The 16213-nt window shown below is 47.0% G+C and overlaps 7 protein-coding genes across 7 annotated transcripts; 5 read left to right on the top strand and 2 right to left on the bottom strand.

Moving 5' to 3' along the window:
• Positions 1 to 1451: 1451 nt before the first annotated feature.
• F4822DRAFT_29639 (uncharacterized protein) lies at positions 1452 to 3822 on the top strand. Its single transcript, XM_051455115.1, has one exon. It carries the CDS (start codon positions 1988 to 1990, stop codon positions 3650 to 3652), a length of 1665 nt encoding a protein of 554 aa, XP_051319685.1. The 5' UTR covers positions 1452 to 1987; the 3' UTR covers positions 3653 to 3822.
• Positions 3823 to 4284: 462 nt separating this feature from the next.
• F4822DRAFT_424373 (NADH-ubiquinone oxidoreductase B12 subunit family-domain-containing protein) lies at positions 4285 to 4757 on the bottom strand (the record flags this gene model as incomplete). Its single annotated transcript, XM_051460134.1, has 3 exons — positions 4285 to 4453; positions 4509 to 4673; positions 4744 to 4757. The coding sequence occupies 3 exons, from the start codon at positions 4755 to 4757 to the stop codon at positions 4285 to 4287; spliced, it is 348 nt and encodes a 115-aa protein (XP_051319684.1).
• Positions 4758 to 5332: 575 nt separating this feature from the next.
• Positions 5333 to 7478, top strand: F4822DRAFT_29632 (CAF1-domain-containing protein). The gene is made up of 3 exons (XM_051455113.1): positions 5333 to 5895; positions 5967 to 7111; positions 7319 to 7478. Exons 1-2 carry the CDS (start codon positions 5446 to 5448, stop codon positions 7011 to 7013), a joined length of 1497 nt encoding a protein of 498 aa, XP_051319683.1. The 5' UTR covers positions 5333 to 5445; the 3' UTR covers positions 7014 to 7111; positions 7319 to 7478.
• A 1120-nt stretch (positions 7479 to 8598) lies between these two features.
• Positions 8599 to 10064, bottom strand: F4822DRAFT_435784 (protein FYV10; the record flags this gene model as incomplete). Its single annotated transcript, XM_051462237.1, has 3 exons — positions 8599 to 9249; positions 9331 to 9897; positions 10014 to 10064. 3 exons carry the CDS (start codon positions 10062 to 10064, stop codon positions 8599 to 8601), a joined length of 1269 nt encoding a protein of 422 aa, XP_051319682.1.
• Positions 10065 to 11550: 1486 nt separating this feature from the next.
• F4822DRAFT_386347 (uncharacterized protein) lies at positions 11551 to 12255 on the top strand. Its single transcript, XM_051456705.1, has one exon. It carries the CDS (start codon positions 11595 to 11597, stop codon positions 11934 to 11936), a length of 342 nt encoding a protein of 113 aa, XP_051319681.1. The 5' UTR covers positions 11551 to 11594; the 3' UTR covers positions 11937 to 12255.
• A 369-nt stretch (positions 12256 to 12624) lies between these two features.
• F4822DRAFT_29488 (uncharacterized protein) lies at positions 12625 to 13497 on the top strand. The gene is made up of 2 exons (XM_051455093.1): positions 12625 to 13103; positions 13413 to 13497. The coding sequence occupies exon 1, from the start codon at positions 12762 to 12764 to the stop codon at positions 13098 to 13100; it is 339 nt and encodes a 112-aa protein (XP_051319680.1). The 5' UTR covers positions 12625 to 12761; the 3' UTR covers positions 13101 to 13103; positions 13413 to 13497.
• On the top strand, positions 13340 to 14821 carry F4822DRAFT_29462 (uncharacterized protein). The gene is made up of 3 exons (XM_051455089.1): positions 13340 to 13506; positions 13560 to 14205; positions 14261 to 14821. Exons 2-3 carry the CDS (start codon positions 13632 to 13634, stop codon positions 14581 to 14583), a joined length of 897 nt encoding a protein of 298 aa, XP_051319679.1. The 5' UTR covers positions 13340 to 13506; positions 13560 to 13631; the 3' UTR covers positions 14584 to 14821.
• Positions 14822 to 16213: the final 1392 nt, after the last annotated feature.

Raw genomic sequence — 16213 nt, 5'->3', positions numbered from 1 at the left:
TGGTGTATTTTGAATTGGTTGGAGGGTGGAAAGCCGCTTCAAGATACCACCTAATAAGACATATACCAGGATGGGCTATGCGATTTTCCCGCATTGCTGGACATGATATCGTTATCGAAGGCGGGTTCACAAGAATGGCGGAATTATTGAAAGCCAATCGGACGATCATCGCAGCTTGGGTGTCTGTCCTTGCCGACTTAATTGCCACGTGCCACGAACGATGCGAACTATTATATCAACTCGACGGTTATTCGTTGTAGATTCAGCTACTAACGATACGCCATATACGAAAGTTCAGCTGGTGGTCCAATCCTTAGGCTTCCCGTTACCTAATTTAAGCAATTCGCTATAAACCCTCGGTTAACACAATCTACTTGCTTCGGTATGTAACAGAAAAGCCAAAAGAAAAAAGTAGGTTTAAGGTTGCGGCAAGTTACCGCCTGTAACTAAATACAGCAGCAGCAGTAGCAGCAACGTAAGCTCAAGGTTGAGAAGCTTTATGCTATTCCCCACATGGTCTTGACATATTATGCATTTGATATTATTGTTTGGACCAGAACTCATTTAACATACCTCACTTAGGAATGTGGATATTCTTATTATGTCTGAGGTAGCCCGGAAACCTCGAACGGAATAAAAAAGAGATTCGAGCAAGTAAAGGCGAGTTGGCACAAGATGACAAGATGAACACGGCACAAAGCGTAACACGAAGTAGATGGGCGGGTGCGGCGATCCAGCTGGCTGGATGTAAGTGGCCGCGTCAGGGTTGCCGTAGCGGACTGGAGCTGACCTGCAGAGCACTACGTAACAGTTGCTACAGTTGCTAAGGGAAGCTCCATTTATCACAGCCTACTTTAACCCGTTGCCTATCACAAGCAACACAAGCTAAAGGACACATGGATCAAAAACATAAAAACCATTCATACTGTACGTACAATTACCTACCGAAGATGCTCATCATGTTCATATGTAAGACCCACGCAACACATATTAAGCGATGGCTGGGTTTTTTGCGTGACCCCCTAGCAACCTAGGTTGTTTGGCTGGCTAGGCTATCTCGCTATCTTCAGTAACTTACTCACTTTTTTCTTATTCTTGACTCAGGTGTGAGTACTTTAGACACTTTCGTCATACTACAAAACTGCAAAAATCATGGATGGTTAATCAAGTCAAAACCAAGATATCAAATGGGACTGATGACGATCTCCCGCCTTCTCCCTGTCTCTCGAAAAGCCCAGCCAAGGCTCTGGATCTAGGATAGAGAATAATTAATACCTAGACATAATAGACATCATAAGGTAGCACCGTGTTCGAGTACAGTACCACATACCGTATCAAGCAGAATCATTAAAATGATTGGTCTTGGGACCCTGCTCGTCACCCTTGCCAACCACCCTTCTAACACCTAAATCTGGAATCCCGGAGTGCCGGGCGACCCACTACCATAGTCCTCCCATCTTCTTTGGGGGGAGGCTTGCAGTGCAGAATAAGACCGGTTTTTTGCTTGTGGGTTCTCTCTCCTACTATTATGTTATTGTTGTTTTGTTGTTGATTAGGCTCGTGGGGTTAATGATTAACTTAATAGACAACCTCATTCTTTTTTTCCCCTGTTGTTACTACTATTATTCTTTTTTCGACCTTACTTTATTTTTATTTTTCCTTCTTTCCCATGTTTGCATTCGATAAGTTTCTAACGGATGGAGATTTAACTTTCTAGACCTTACTCTTGTTCAGCAAAGTTCTACGAGTCAAGGCTCGGAACATAATCCTTAAAAGGTCTCAAAAGGGGGGGCATTGAGGGAAGGAACAACCCTTTAAGCTGAACTCTTCCTGGGACCCCCCAGTAACGACCAGGACCCAAGCAACCTAAACAACCTAAACAACCAAGTCAAGAAAAAAGGGTTCTAAGGTTTCCAAGGCTTCCTTTTTAAACAAACTGCCCGAGATACCCTGTCCTCCGTCCCACAACCCGAAACAATATCTGACAATGCTAAGGGGTACAACTTGTACTCCTCCTTTAAGACCACCTGCTTCTATCGCTAGTCCTCTTGTTCCTCGAGAAAGAGAAACAAGGATGGAAATCGAACGACACGCGCCTGCAACAGCACCGTCAGTAGTTATGACAGGGGAACGCGAGAGAATGCATGAGCATGACAACGGAATAACCATGACTTTTGATCCTCAGGAATACGACCCTACCTCTCTTACTACCCCATTACGATCTCCCAGGATTCCTGCGTTATTCCCCGATAGACGCCACAGTAGTAGTAGCAGTATTGATAGCGACATACCCCATCAACGGCAGCAATCGGCTCCGAATCTACAGTCGCATGCTGCACTTACACCAGATTCGCGGCAGCACGCCAGACGACAGTCCCAAGGCATGCCATTTACCGGAGACGGACGATCTACTACCGCTCGACGGCCGGAAAATTCACCGGGACGGTTTGGGGGCTGGTTAAGCGCACCGAATAATTCGACGGACGGCCGCGCACCTTCACCTGACACGACGCCGAAGTCGAAACGTGGTGTTGCGACCGCGGAGTCTACACCTAAGAGCGCGACGCCCTCACGCTTCGGATTTCTCGCCTCCTCTATGTCGGCGTTGACCACGCGGTTGACTACCGGCCAACAAGCCCCCGCCACGCCGTCTTCGTCCATGTCGATTCCGATTGACCCGCTCGACGCCGATGATGAACTATGCACATTAGATATCGAAGCTGCTCTATACCCCGGCTCGCATTCGGGCCTGGGTGTTAGTATGGGAGGAGTGGAAAGAGATGATACCTTCTCGCCGGCCGCGTATAAGAATCTACAAGTCAATGCTGCGGGATTATTGCGGAAAATGCAAGATGCGTATCGTCGACGGACGGTAGCGTTAAAAGAAGCGCAGGCTGAGAAGGAGGTCCAGAGGGAAGAAGCTGAGGAGGCCGAGCTGCGCGCGAGGAATTTTAAAAATCAACTTGAGAGTATGGCGGTTAAGGCCGCCGAGCAGGAGAGGGCTATGAGGAGGTTAGTCGAGGAATTGAGGATGGAGCGGGAGGAGAGGGGGCGAAGAGAACAAGAATATCAACGCCATGGCAGGTATGACTCGAACGGGAAAATGAATATCGAGGGACCTCTTATTACGGAGGACTTATGTGTCGATGAAGCGGAACAAGAAGAGAAGGAACGCAAGCGCTGGCGTAAGAGCGATGGTACTGTGCGCTCGGACCTGAGTATCGATACCACGGCTAGTAATACGACGGATGGCGAGAGCGCGGGTGAATCTGAGAGTATATTTTCTCGCAGTCGTAGCCCGACGGCTATGACAAGTGCTACCGAGAGCGAGAACCTCGAGTTGTTGACTGTTCGGACGCCGCCTCCGCCAACTCCCTCGTCGTTGTCAAAATCTAGTAAGACACCGACGCCTATAAGTACTACGATTATCGCTACCACAAATGCCCCCCAATTATCGGCTTTCCAGAAGTTGGTTAAGGGCATATCGGGTGAAGACGGATGTACCAATTGCAGGGGTCAGGACTCAAGCGTGGCGTGGGATACTGTCAGTTTGTTACGAGACGAGAATAGGAGTCTGAAACACCGTGTCGCACAGCTCGAGGTCGTTGTTGAGGGTGCGTTGGATGTTGTAAACGGGATTAAAATATCGTAAAATACGATGTGACTATCAATCTGTCTACCAATCAAGGAGGTATTTATTGTTTGCTAGACTACTCGGCTTAGACGGAGAAATGGGCGGTAAGGGAGAGAGGGGAAAGAGGTACGATAGGTGTATGATGATAACTCCCTTATGTCATCGTCTAGCATTGGGTCTCTTGCATTATTTAGCTGGCTACAATTGGGTTTGTCATGAGCTAGCCGGCTTAGCATGATGGGATGGTTTTAGGTGGAAACCTGGAAGGGATGCTAAATTAGAACTTGTAGATATTGCATCGATCTGTCATATATCATCTAGGTATGAAATGATCATATAAGATAGTAAATTGTTAGACATGCCTCTTTGTGAGGCTTGCTATAGAATTGGTAGTAATTTGCTCAATTCAGGTCGATTAACTACCGATTCGTCCACTGGTCATCTCCAAATCGACATCGGACTCACTAGGATGTTGGCAATAGTCCAATCTTGTAGCGAAATTTGTATATTTCTAAGGAACCCATTTGACCATGACCAAGTACATCGTGGGCTATTCCCCCCATCCTTATCTTCATCGCGGATGGATCGGATGGATATATATGTACATTGCCCTTTCTTTTTTGATGTCTTTTTAATTGCAATTTCTTCTATCAATGGTGTTCCTCGCCGTGTCCTTCGCCATGGTGGTGGTCATCCTTGAGGAAGAAATGCTCATATCCGAGATACACCGCGAAGGCTACGGTCGCAATGCCTAGACCGGGGAAGCCGTTCTTGAATCGGTTCCATCGCGAGAATTGTCCTGTGTATCGCCATGCTTCCCTGTTCGAATATCTATGTCAGCAAACCGTTGTGACTATAATCCATTCCAACAGACTGTTTGATATCTTCTCGGCTGGAAGGTGATTGGGATAAGTGGGAATAATAGAGGTTGACTGACGCTCGCTCCCAGGGATCGTATCTCGGTTGTCCGGCCGAATGTGCGAACTTTCTGACGTCGAAACCGGTGATGTTTGGCTTCTCGCCGTGCGCTCGGAGTATCCTGTTGTTTGCAATCAGCAATTGTCCAATATGACTACTAAAAATGACACCGCAGATTCAATTGGCCTTACCTCGTGGGATACATTGTGATATAATCTGTGATGTGGTGAAGACGGGAGCGACCTTATGACGGTGGAAGCTCAATCAATCAAACATGTCAGTATCGCAGGTAGGTACGTATCGGATCACTGAGTGATGGAAATATCTCGGTACATTGATTTTCCCCAAGTAGTACCGGTTAGTTTCATGTGCTGAGTCATGATTGCTACGTAAATACATATTTCACTTGCACCTTCCAGAGGGAGCACACTAAGGCCAACACCGACGCTCGGACCATGATACTTGTCCATGACTTGCTAGAAAGTGGTACCTTAGGTATCGAATCGTACCTACCTGCTCCGCGTTGATCTACCTAGGATGCAGCTGCCGGTTTTCAGTACACGCTTTCCCGATCAACTTGCAACAGACTTTTTTACCTTTTGATAAATCCCAAAACCTTCGATCACTTCAACTTCCATACCCTTTCCATAAATCCAATACGCCGTAAGGGCATTAGGTCATTTTGTTTGCCCTATCGAACGCGCACGGCAAACCCCTCCTCTTATAGCGCGTATACAAAAGTCCGACGCAAAAGCAACCTATATTTTTCGATTGAGCCCATACCCAAAACTTCTCGCCGAAGTTCCCTAATGCAGCACGACTTTAGTCCACCATCCATACCGAGAACACGACGAAGAATCTAAAGAAATCGGCGATTCACGATTACACACCCAATGGCCCCTCCCTCGAGATTCGGGGGCGGCCCTCCTACAATAGCGCCTTATCAACACCAATTCCCGTCGCATCCTCCTCAAGGCCATGCGACAGCTCACCAGCCCAACGCCTTGTCCAACTCGGCGTACCTAGGAAATGCGCAGATGAGTCCCTTCGCCACAAATGGATTAGGGCTTGGTGGTGGTATTAACGCTGCCGCTGCTGCTGGCTTCGGCGTCGGAGATCAGACAGGCTTCGCTAGTCATGCTGCCAGATCTGGATTTCAACATGCCGCGCAATTACAGCAACAAGCACAACATCCTCACCAACCGGCACACGGAATGGGTGGCGAGCGACAAAACCGAGCTAATGGCGGCAAGTTGCGCATACGTGAAGTCTGGAAGCATAATTTCGAGGAGGAAATGACGGCGCTGATGGATCTTGTTGACGACTTTCCTTACGTTGCCATGGTAAGTATTTCGAAATACGAAATTCTTGGCGACTATTACTTGTCTTTGTTGCTAATGAGCCAATTTATCAGGACACCGAATTCCCTGGTATCGTCGGTCGACCTATGGGAAACTTTCGCGGAAAAAGCGATTATCATTACCAGTGCCTACGAGTGAATGTCGACTTACTTAAGGTGATTCAAATAGGAATCAGCTTGTTTAACGAGAAGGGCGAGACCCCCGCCGATCGAGTGAACGCATCAACCAAGGATGTTCCTCCTAATCTTCGGCGACATGCTGACCAAGGTTTAATGCCTCTGGCTTGGCAGTTCAACTTCAAGTTCTCCCTCAAGGAGGACATGTATAACCAGGCCTCTATCGAATCTCTCCAACAAGCCGGTATCGATTTTAACTTACTCGACCGGGATGGTATAGATCCGAAGAAATTTGCAGCTCTCTTCATCGCCTCCGGATTTGTTTGCTTCGACCAAGTGAAGTGGATCTCGTTCCATGGTGGTTATGACTTCGGTTATTTGACTAAATTACTTGGAGATCAGAAGCTGGCCAACGACGAGAGTGAGTTCGATAAGATCATGAAGAAATGGTTCCCCACTACCTACGATGTCAAGCACTTAATGAAGTTAGCTGTAAAGCTTCATAGTACCGGCATGCTTACCCCTTCAGATCCCGGTTCGGCCGAGATTATGCAAAAATTCGAGCAGAAGTCAGGCCTGGAGAGTATTGCGGATGCACTTAAACTTAAGCGAGTTGGTGCCGCCCACCAGGCTGGTTCGGACAGCCTTTTAACAGGGAAGGTGTTCTTTCAACTACGCGAGAGAATATACAACGGCGAAATTTCGGACGATCACATCGGCAAGGTTTGGGGTCTTGGGTTCTCCGGAATGGAGATGCCTAACTCAACACAGAATCCCGTTAACAACGCCGACCACAGCCCGTCGAACAATACGAACGGCAACGTGAATGGCGGCCCTACTACGCCAAGTACCGCAAACGCAGCACTTGCCAGTACCCCTGCGCCACAGTCGCATAACACGAATGGAATCGGCATGGGACCAATGACACCGGGCGGTGGCGGTGGCGTGTTCGGAGCATTCAACTTTCCTATCCATCCTAGATAGTGTCAGGTATGGGGATGCCCTTTTCCTGTTCTACCTGAATTTCATCGCGCCTTGGCCACAGCTACTAGCGAGGGGGGATCTTTACCGCCCTTCTATCAATATGCTCATATGAATGCTTCTACCCTCCACCAACGCCCAAATCTATTCCCCTGTCTATGCCCGTCACATACAATGTTTCTTTTCGAGTTTCACCGTGCTACACAGCTTTCTAACGGCTATGTAGCCAAACTTCAAGAAGATACTGTGGTGCCCGTGGTCTGGAATTCCACTCGTCCAACCTTCTCAACAAACGAACAACCTGTAACATATAATTCATCTCGTTCTAACGTTTCGCGTTCCACACAGCATTCCTCGATATCCCAACGGCAATATCAACGAAGGGTCAGATACAGAGCCTCCAGGCAGCAATGCCGTCGTACCCGCGCCCTCGAGCGACAGAAGTCATCGTCATCTGCACTCAGAAGTTCTGGTAGCACTGGAGCACTTGAAGAGGGATCTAATGAGGAACGTGAGAATCTTGAGAAGGGACTTGAAGAGTTTTCATTCCCGCCAAGAGAATCTTCTTCTGGCGATCTGACCGTTTAAGTGGAAACTCATTGGTTCCCAAGTAACGGCTAGCATCGATTTGCTCAAATGGACGACGAACTTTGCTTTAGACCTATCGATGCTTTTCATGCGGAAACCACGATCCTAGCGTTGCCTTTCTTCTCATTATTGTTTCCATGATGACGATCCGACATGCTTCTCGGTTCGGGAGGCTTAATTCGGATTATTCATCATCCTTGTCGTCGAAGCTCGGCCAGCACCTTCTTCGGCGAAAGGCGTGGATCGGACGTTATCATGAAAAGGAGAAAATTACGAAGGGGCATTTCTTTTTTTCTCGGCGTTCAATCGGCAGGTGCGCGCATGTACTTCTAGTGAAATGGGGGAGTAGACGGTCTTCAAGGGTTTAGTTGGCCGGATAGGAATCCTGCCTATGAATACATATGCTCAGAAAGGGTCACGCGTTTGTTGATTCCACTGAGATTTGCCTTACAATTTGCCGAATTCTTCTATTTCTATTCAGTGATATGGATCATGATGTAAAGATCTTTAGGCCAAACTCCCAAATTATGAATGCTGGCTTATGACTAGAAACACCCCCGTAATTCTTAAGTCTTAGGCATTTTACCCTACAGTAAGTGGGTAAATCCAGCGCTCAAAAAACCCTCGTAATAAATTTACTCTAATTCTTATAACGCAAAACATTTAGATAAGAGCGATATACATGATGTAGGTGAGCCGATTCTATTAGAACACTACCTAATGGTACACACCTGTCTACCCGTCGGAATGCATGTAAATGCCAAGTCCGAAAGTGAAAATGATCAGAAAGCCTCTAAACGCCATGCATGCGATTACCAATTTCCTAATATGTTGAACCCCGAAACAACGCCACCCCCATCTCCCCCGTTCTCGTCGATGCTGAGAACTCCGTCTTACACGTACACATGGACATAAGAATACACCAAAACTGCCCATAAGTCAGTCATAGGCCCCTTCTCCCACCCCTTTTCGTCAGCGATCGAGAAATCGCATTACACGATCACGTAATATACACCTTCTTCAACCCCTCCATACTATACACCTCACCGGTCCTCAAATCCTTCACCCGGCCATCCAATAATCCCGCTTTGCGCGCATATTCCTCCAACCTAGCTTTTCCGTACGCGCGGCCATTTGGCAGCAAAAGCAAGTCGGGCTCGACATGGCTCTTGCTGTGGAATGCGTAAGGCACGTTGCGGGCCAGCTCGTTCAGCTCCGTGCTACAGATCGGACAGACGCTAGCTGCGAGCGATAGACTAGTAGAATGAGAAGGCGGGCCAGCGGCTGAAGCTGGGTGGGAGGAATGGCATGCTGGAGTCTTGAGGGCGGATAGACCGGATGAGAGGGCGATGTGGAGGAGTGGGACGGAGGGGAGGGATAAGAGCGCGTTGTGGGTGGAGGTGAAGAGCTCGGCTAGCATGACCCATCGCGCAGGCGAGTACAGCTCGGAGTATGCGGGGATGTCGTGCGCGAAGCCGAAGGGAGGGCGGATGGCGATCATGCCGCAGGCTTTGTTGAATTCGTCCTTGTAGGTGTCTTTGTAGGGGAGGAGGAATTTGCGCGCGTATGCGAGGATGTCCAAGCTGTTGGTGCGTTGGTCTCGGACGAGTTCGATGTACTGCTGGAAGCGGAGCATGAATTCGAGTTTACTCTGTGAGTTTAGATGTTAGTATTATAATTATTTCCCATATGTACGTCATTCATGAATGTAGGGGTGGTGGTGATGACTTACATCCATCTTCCTCAGCTCCTTCTTCGTATCACCTGCCGTACACCAAGCCAGCGCCTCGGTAACGCTCCGATTTAATATGGATTTCCGGATTCGGCTCATCTGCTCGAAAGTGTCGAGGTCGACGAGTGGCACGATTTTCTTCGCAACGGCGAGGGCACGGGCGGACTCGTTGTACCCGCGGCGGAGCAGGTAATCCACCAGTAATCGGTCGAGGCGAATTCGGCTCCAAGCATCGTACGCTACATCATCGACTCCGTGTACGCTATATAATTCGGCTAGGTGAGCAACTCGTGCTTGCTCTTGCTGTTGTAGTCGAGCTTCCTCTTCTGCGAAGGTGGCGAGCTTTCGCTTGACGCCTCGAGCCCGGGCGATCATAGCGTCCAGGCTTCGGAGTACGTCCGCTTGCTGAGGTGCTTGTTGACCTCCTCGTCCACCTCCGTTGACACAGCCCGTAGCTGTTTCTCGTAGAGTATTTTTCACGTATGTTCCATCTTTCTCAACTTCGAAATGTGCGGATCGGAAATTCTTTCGCAGGAGCTCGATCGGGAGACGGAGGAGAGGTTGGTCCTGTTATAAGAGAAATGAGATATTTATCAGTATTGCTCTCGTGGCTATACAAATAGAGCTAGCTATAAGGTAGCTCAATAGTGGATGGTGAAGGTGTGAAGGAAAGGAATGCTCACAAGGAGAAGATGGTTCTCGTGATCGAGCTTGCTAGCTACGAGATCACTCATATTGAGAGGGTTTCTCTCCGACTTGGAGAACTTTGTTGTTTCCGCCTATAAGTTATGTATGCTCGGGTTGGAAATACCCGGATGTGGCCGTTTCTCTCAACCGTTCGCCGTTAGAAGGTCAATGTTGGGTTGGTTCGTATGTTGTAAAAGTGATGGAAAGCACGGTTGTTCGGTGCAAGGTCGGCAGTATGGCGTGTGTGAAGTATTGGTGGGGTGGTGCCGACTCCACTACGGCCCGGCTTCCCCAGAGTTAAAGTGATAGGCAACGTGCATTCCTATTGGCCTGTTGATAGCATGCAAGGATCCGTGAATACTTGTCTGGATGTAACTGAGTACCAACTTACGTTTTCGGTTTAGTCAAGTTGTTCTGGCAGACAGGCCCACTTAGTAAAGCTAGAATTGAGTTAAAGATTGAAAGATACTTGTACTTATGTATACGCTTTTACTCTTAACCAACATAGAATAGAGCCAAATTAAACGATCAAAGAATATGTAGAGCTATAGTCCATTATAAAAGACTTAGTTGAAGTCTTCTATGCTTCCCTATAAGATAAGACGAACATGCACATTGCTTATTTATCGATGCCGCTTACGGAGAAATAAGTATCTCAATGTAAGCTTCAATTACATGTATCTATCCACTCTGTCCCTGAGGTGCCTCTTATAAGTTGTATTAAGCATATATATGTACCTATTAAGTTGGGCTGATCTTCTGATTTTATCATATAGGTTAGACATTTAAATAATATGTGTAATGTTTGTTTCTTGGTGTAAGTGTATTACTTATATACATGTCCCAGAAAGGGTTTGGTGGTTTTGTTATGTAACAGTTGTAGGTATTCTTACCTAGGTAACTTTCCTCTTCATAGTCTTGTTACACACCCTGCTTACTATATGTTATATCGTGGCAATACTATAAATATATTTGATGATTAAAGAAATATAGGTATTAGCCATATATGCCGTTATCCCTGCCCATTTTATACTTATAGATTAAAATCGTATGGCTGTGGCGCCTGTCTTGTTCGGTGCTGCTGCGGAGGCGGATACTCCCGAACGGTCTCCTCAATGCTCACAAATTGCCTAGCGTAGCTTATGCAGTCACACACATCCAGTTCTGGTCACAGGAACAAGTTGCAGTAGACAAATACTCACGGGACTTTGTGAACTAACGCCTAAATGTTATGGTAAGCTGTTAGCTAGCCTCTTCTGACTAAGGAGAGGAAACAAGCAGGTCAAGGTTGGAAAGGTCACTTGACTTGTTGGCTTTCTGAGACTTCATATCACGCTTTTCACCTTGGGGAAGTTGTTGGGTACCCGGGTAGGTATCTATTGATAAGGGGTAATGTATGCGACATAATCTTGTATGCTGAACCAATTTATTTGCCGAACCCAGAAATAGTCTGCCTATCTGCAGGTATTGGAGGAGACCCACGGCAACATACGAAGTAGAATGGATGAATCCCATGTCATGCCCATACCGTCCCATTCAAAGGAGAGAAGGAAAAACCTGTCACTCAATCAGACCTGATGAAACAAACATTAGCTCTGAGACCCGTCCTCCTAACTTTTGTGACAGCTCAGCTCAAAAATGACTGTTTAAATAAACCCACCACCAAGGGATGTGATGCTTCCAACTTCCAACGGACGGTTCGTAACGTGGTAGAGGACAAATTTCTGAATCACATCAAGCCTTATAATGTTTCACATATAGAACCAAGTTATGCCATGGGCCGTTGTCTTGATCCCGTGCCAATTGTTGAACATGTACGTATAAGTATGGAGATAGATATAGTATGCTTGGTAAGTAACACGGTGGGTTCAACTGGGATGGAGGCGAGCAAGCTAAATGGAGGGAAGAAAAATCAATAGATGATGTAGGTAGAATGAATTAGGTGCATGTACTATGAATACATGTCTGCATGTGTAGATGGCAGGCAGACTGGGAGCAGAGAACCTTGCGTGGCCGGCGTGGGTGGCAGGATGTACCGTGTGGGGGCGTCTGCGGTAATGATTGGCTGATAATCAGGAACCTTCAGGTTATCCTGTAAGTTCTCCGACCAGCGCGACCCAGGGGGGAAAAAAAAATTGGAAAAACTGAGGATACATGTACCTAGGTAGGGGGAAGGAACTATTCCGGCGCGGGCGTAGGTGCGATCGAGAGAGGAAAAAAAAATGGCAAGGATTGAATAAGATGGGGATGATTGGGGGGTAAGAGGGAACGTACCTGCCTACAACTTTTTTTTTCCCTTCTTAGGAGGGACATCTTGGGGAGGGACGGAGCGCGTGTGGACCGTGCGTTTCGGGGGGTCATATGGTCTGAGCATGCCACCTTCAGTTGTTCTCCTACCGTACCTCTCTCTTTTTGTCTCCTCGACCGTGCATCTTTCCTTAATTTCTCTGTGATGCGCAAATTCAACATCTTTTTTTATCAACCATAAATTTTCTAAACCTGCACCACATTCCCAAATTACTCGGAAAACCCCCCCTTTTTTCGGTTCTTGTCTCGTCGCGCATTTTCAAGGCGTTGATTCGGCGGCTCTGCCTGGTCCGTTCCTTTGATATTCCCACAAAATCACGCCTATTCGAGGCTATTTCACTCGAAAACACGTGAAGTCACTTGACGCTGGAAGATCCAAGCACCAACCTAGGCATTTTGCGCTGCCGCATAGCATAGCATTGCACGAGACCTGGCACATGATCTCCCGTAAGTTCATTTTCGAGCTTTCTATCTCTATACCTCTCGTCGTCTTCTGTTGCGCAGCAATTCGAGATCGGGTATCGTTGCTGTCGCAGTCATTATCATCAGAGTCAATTCTTTATTCTTTCAATTTGCGACATCGCCATCATCAGCTTTTTTTTTTTTTTCTTCTAGCGAAAATATGCGAAATTTTTTATTTTGCGTCCGCAGTTCATCGCACCTCTCACGATGATCTACTTAGATGCAAAAAACTGTACGACTTGCAGATCTCGTCTGTAAATGACGTGGAGGTCCATCTAAGTCGCAATCCCCAATGCGCCCTTAACCATCTATAATCTGTCAGCCAAGCCACCTTTTGAAGAAAATATTTCTATCTTAAAAGCCATCGGCGCCGCCTTCATCATGTTCTCTCATCACTATCATTGATGTTAAACATCTTCTTGTCTACTTTCTTGACACACGTATATGTTTATTTTATGAATGCGCCAAAGTGCACCAAACACCGCTGTCGCTATTTCTTCCAAGCGACACTTTTATCTCAGCCCATTCAATTCCCCTTATAATTGATTTCATAAATAGTGGCGGCAATGCACATCTCTAATCTCTACGCATCGTAACGGCGATGTTATAAGTACTGACATTTATAGATTGGCCGTGACAAGATTGGAATCTGTCACATACTTTTGCGCGTACGGTTCGTGTACGCGCCGTGTATAGACCGTGTCGGCGGTGGGATCCACAGTAGGTGTCGTTGATCGACTACAATCAGTCCCCAAAGCTAAGTGACCATGGAGTCCAACGGCTACTCTCATACGGAGTCGCTCCTTGAGCCTCTGACTCATATCAATCGCGAGCAACTGGCCGCCATGGCTGACGCTGCCGTTGCGGATCAGAACGATTTTAACGCCTCGTCGCCTACTAGTCCTAGCCAGAAGAGGAAGCGTGGCGCGCCAGATTCTTCCCCCGATTTACGACGAGCCAAGCGCATCCCTACCACAGCAATGTCGGGAACTCCAGATGCAGCTTATGTCGAGAGTGCCGTTGAAGCCGCGCAAGCAGCAGCACAAGCGGCAACGAACGCTGATTTTTCTGCCCTCCAGCAGGCTGCAGCTGACCACCATGACGCTTCCGACCACGCAAATGCGTCGAGCACCGCCGCGGCCGCGCTAGGAACAATGTATCCCACCATACATGTTCCTCAGCCCACAGAGGAGACGTTTGCGGCGCAAACCGCAGCAGAATCAGAACACCACCAGGATTCATTTGGTCATAATGACATGATTCACAACGACGGTCTTCCTGATACGGCTGGAAATGGTCTTGTAACGCCACAAAATGGTGTCAGACCTCAACCAGCATACGCGACATCGGCATCAAATTCTAAACCAGCTGTAGGTTCGGAAGAGTGGCATAAGATGCGCAAAGATAATCACAAGGAGGGTATGTTTTGTGTTTAGCACACTACTTAGGAAGTATTATGCTAATCATATCATAGTTGAGCGTCGCCGACGCGAAACCATTAATGAAGGTATCAACGAGCTTGCTAAGATTGTTCCTGGATGCGAGAAGAACAAGGGATCGATCTTGCAACGTGCTGTCATGTTTATCACTCAGTTAAAGGAAAACGAGGTGCAGAACATTGAAAAATGGACGTTGGAAAAGCTACTCACAGAACAAGCCATCCAAGAACTCAGTGCTTCTAACGATAAACTCAAGTTGGAATGCGAACGAGCCTACCGAGAGTTATCGATATGGAAGCAAGTTGCACAAAGTGCAGGATTACAGCCCCCGCAGTCCAAAGAGGAACCTTCTTCATGAGCCATCCCCGCGGCTATAAATCGACTCGATGCTTCCTATAACAGATGATTATATCTGATTTCATCCCTTCTATACCCCCAAGCGACTTCACTTCTATTACAGCATCGAGTCTCGTTAAGCATCAGCTCCACACCCATATGAACGGATACCTACGTACTCCACACGGGCTCGATTGCAGTTAGCACATAGGACATTCATGGCGCATGATTCCCATCAAGTGTTGATGGGCGTCAGGTTTAAGGATTTGCGGAATTTGGTCGAAAGAGACCACAAAGGGCATAGGCGTTGGTAGGAGGCTCGTTTACTTCTGACCCCTAGTTCAGGCATTAGACTAGAGGGTAATCCCCAAGAATATAAGCCTTGGGCAATGTGTGAAATATATTTCCTCATAAGGGAATCGTGACCGCTGACATCTTGGCGGGTCGTAGCATGCGCTGCCAGGTTGCATTGTGCATATGCAGGCGGCCGTAGATTTTCTATATGAGTAATGAAGGTAAATGCCCTCGGATGCACTGCTCACGATGTAAGACTATAAATCCAGAGCAGAAAGGTGGAATACTAAAGACTCGTGCCTCTACATACTTCTTACGACTGTACAATGAACACCTACTTTCAAGAAATGGTAAGTCTGCTTGATTTCTACCTGACTTGGGACGAATATGCCGCAACATCTTGGGTTACTCTAGATTCATATATGCCTCCCGCGTGCCAAGGAACTTTGGGGGGGAGTAAATCTGGGAGCATGCAGCCCAGTCCAGGGAGGAACCTAGCTAGATAAATCGAATCAGCCATGACCGGCAGGGCACGGTGTGGGTATGATTGGCGCTAGATGCACAATACAATGCAAGGCAGATGCAGGCTATACACATTTATATGTGCATAGGTAAGGCAATGTATTAATTACTCCGGAGGTACGAATAGAGAGTAGTCCAGATTCTCTCTAGTATCTTGGTAAGGCAGCAAGTCTACGAGAAAAATATAGAATATTCCGTGATATATTCTCTACCATTTGAGATCCTGCTTATATAGTTGGGTTTAGGAGTACGAGGTATGCATGTACCTACCTATATACTCTTTACGGGAATTTGTATTCTAAAATGTGAGCTATCAATACCAACTACATAATTATTGATACATTCATAGTTGCCCAATATCATGGTGACGTTATGAAAAGCAAACAACACCACGAATCAGTCGGGTGCTTACCTACCCCATATGGTCTAAAGTTTCTTATTGACCCTATTTGGATAGTGAGACGGTCGAAGTTAGATGACAGTAACGACGATATTGTCAATGCAGGTAACGTTCGGTACACAGCATAAAATATTAATATGTTGGTTGATGGTTGGGTAGGTAGTCGGGTACCTGAGTTGAGTAATTTGTAGAAATTGTTGATTGCGAAAGTTGACCTCGGATTTATATTTCAGGAGATATCCATGGATGTAAGGAATTCTGGGTTTGGCTTACGTTGAAGGATATATACAAATTAACAGGCTGAAGCCTGGGATGTATCTAAACTTGAGTCTGCCTCGTTGTGCACTTAGCTCCGAGTTACATCTCGGAGTTCACTAAATATGCACCTCGGCTTTCATTGCCTTACTTAAAAATTCGATGCTGTTCTTCCACGTGT

Source organism: Hypoxylon trugodes (genome assembly GCF_022578975.1).
Source record: "Hypoxylon trugodes strain CBS 135444 unplaced genomic scaffold F4822scaffold_1, whole genome shotgun sequence".
NCBI lineage: Eukaryota > Fungi > Ascomycota > Sordariomycetes > Xylariales > Hypoxylaceae > Hypoxylon > Hypoxylon trugodes.
This window is presented reverse-complemented; position numbering and strand designations above follow the sequence as displayed.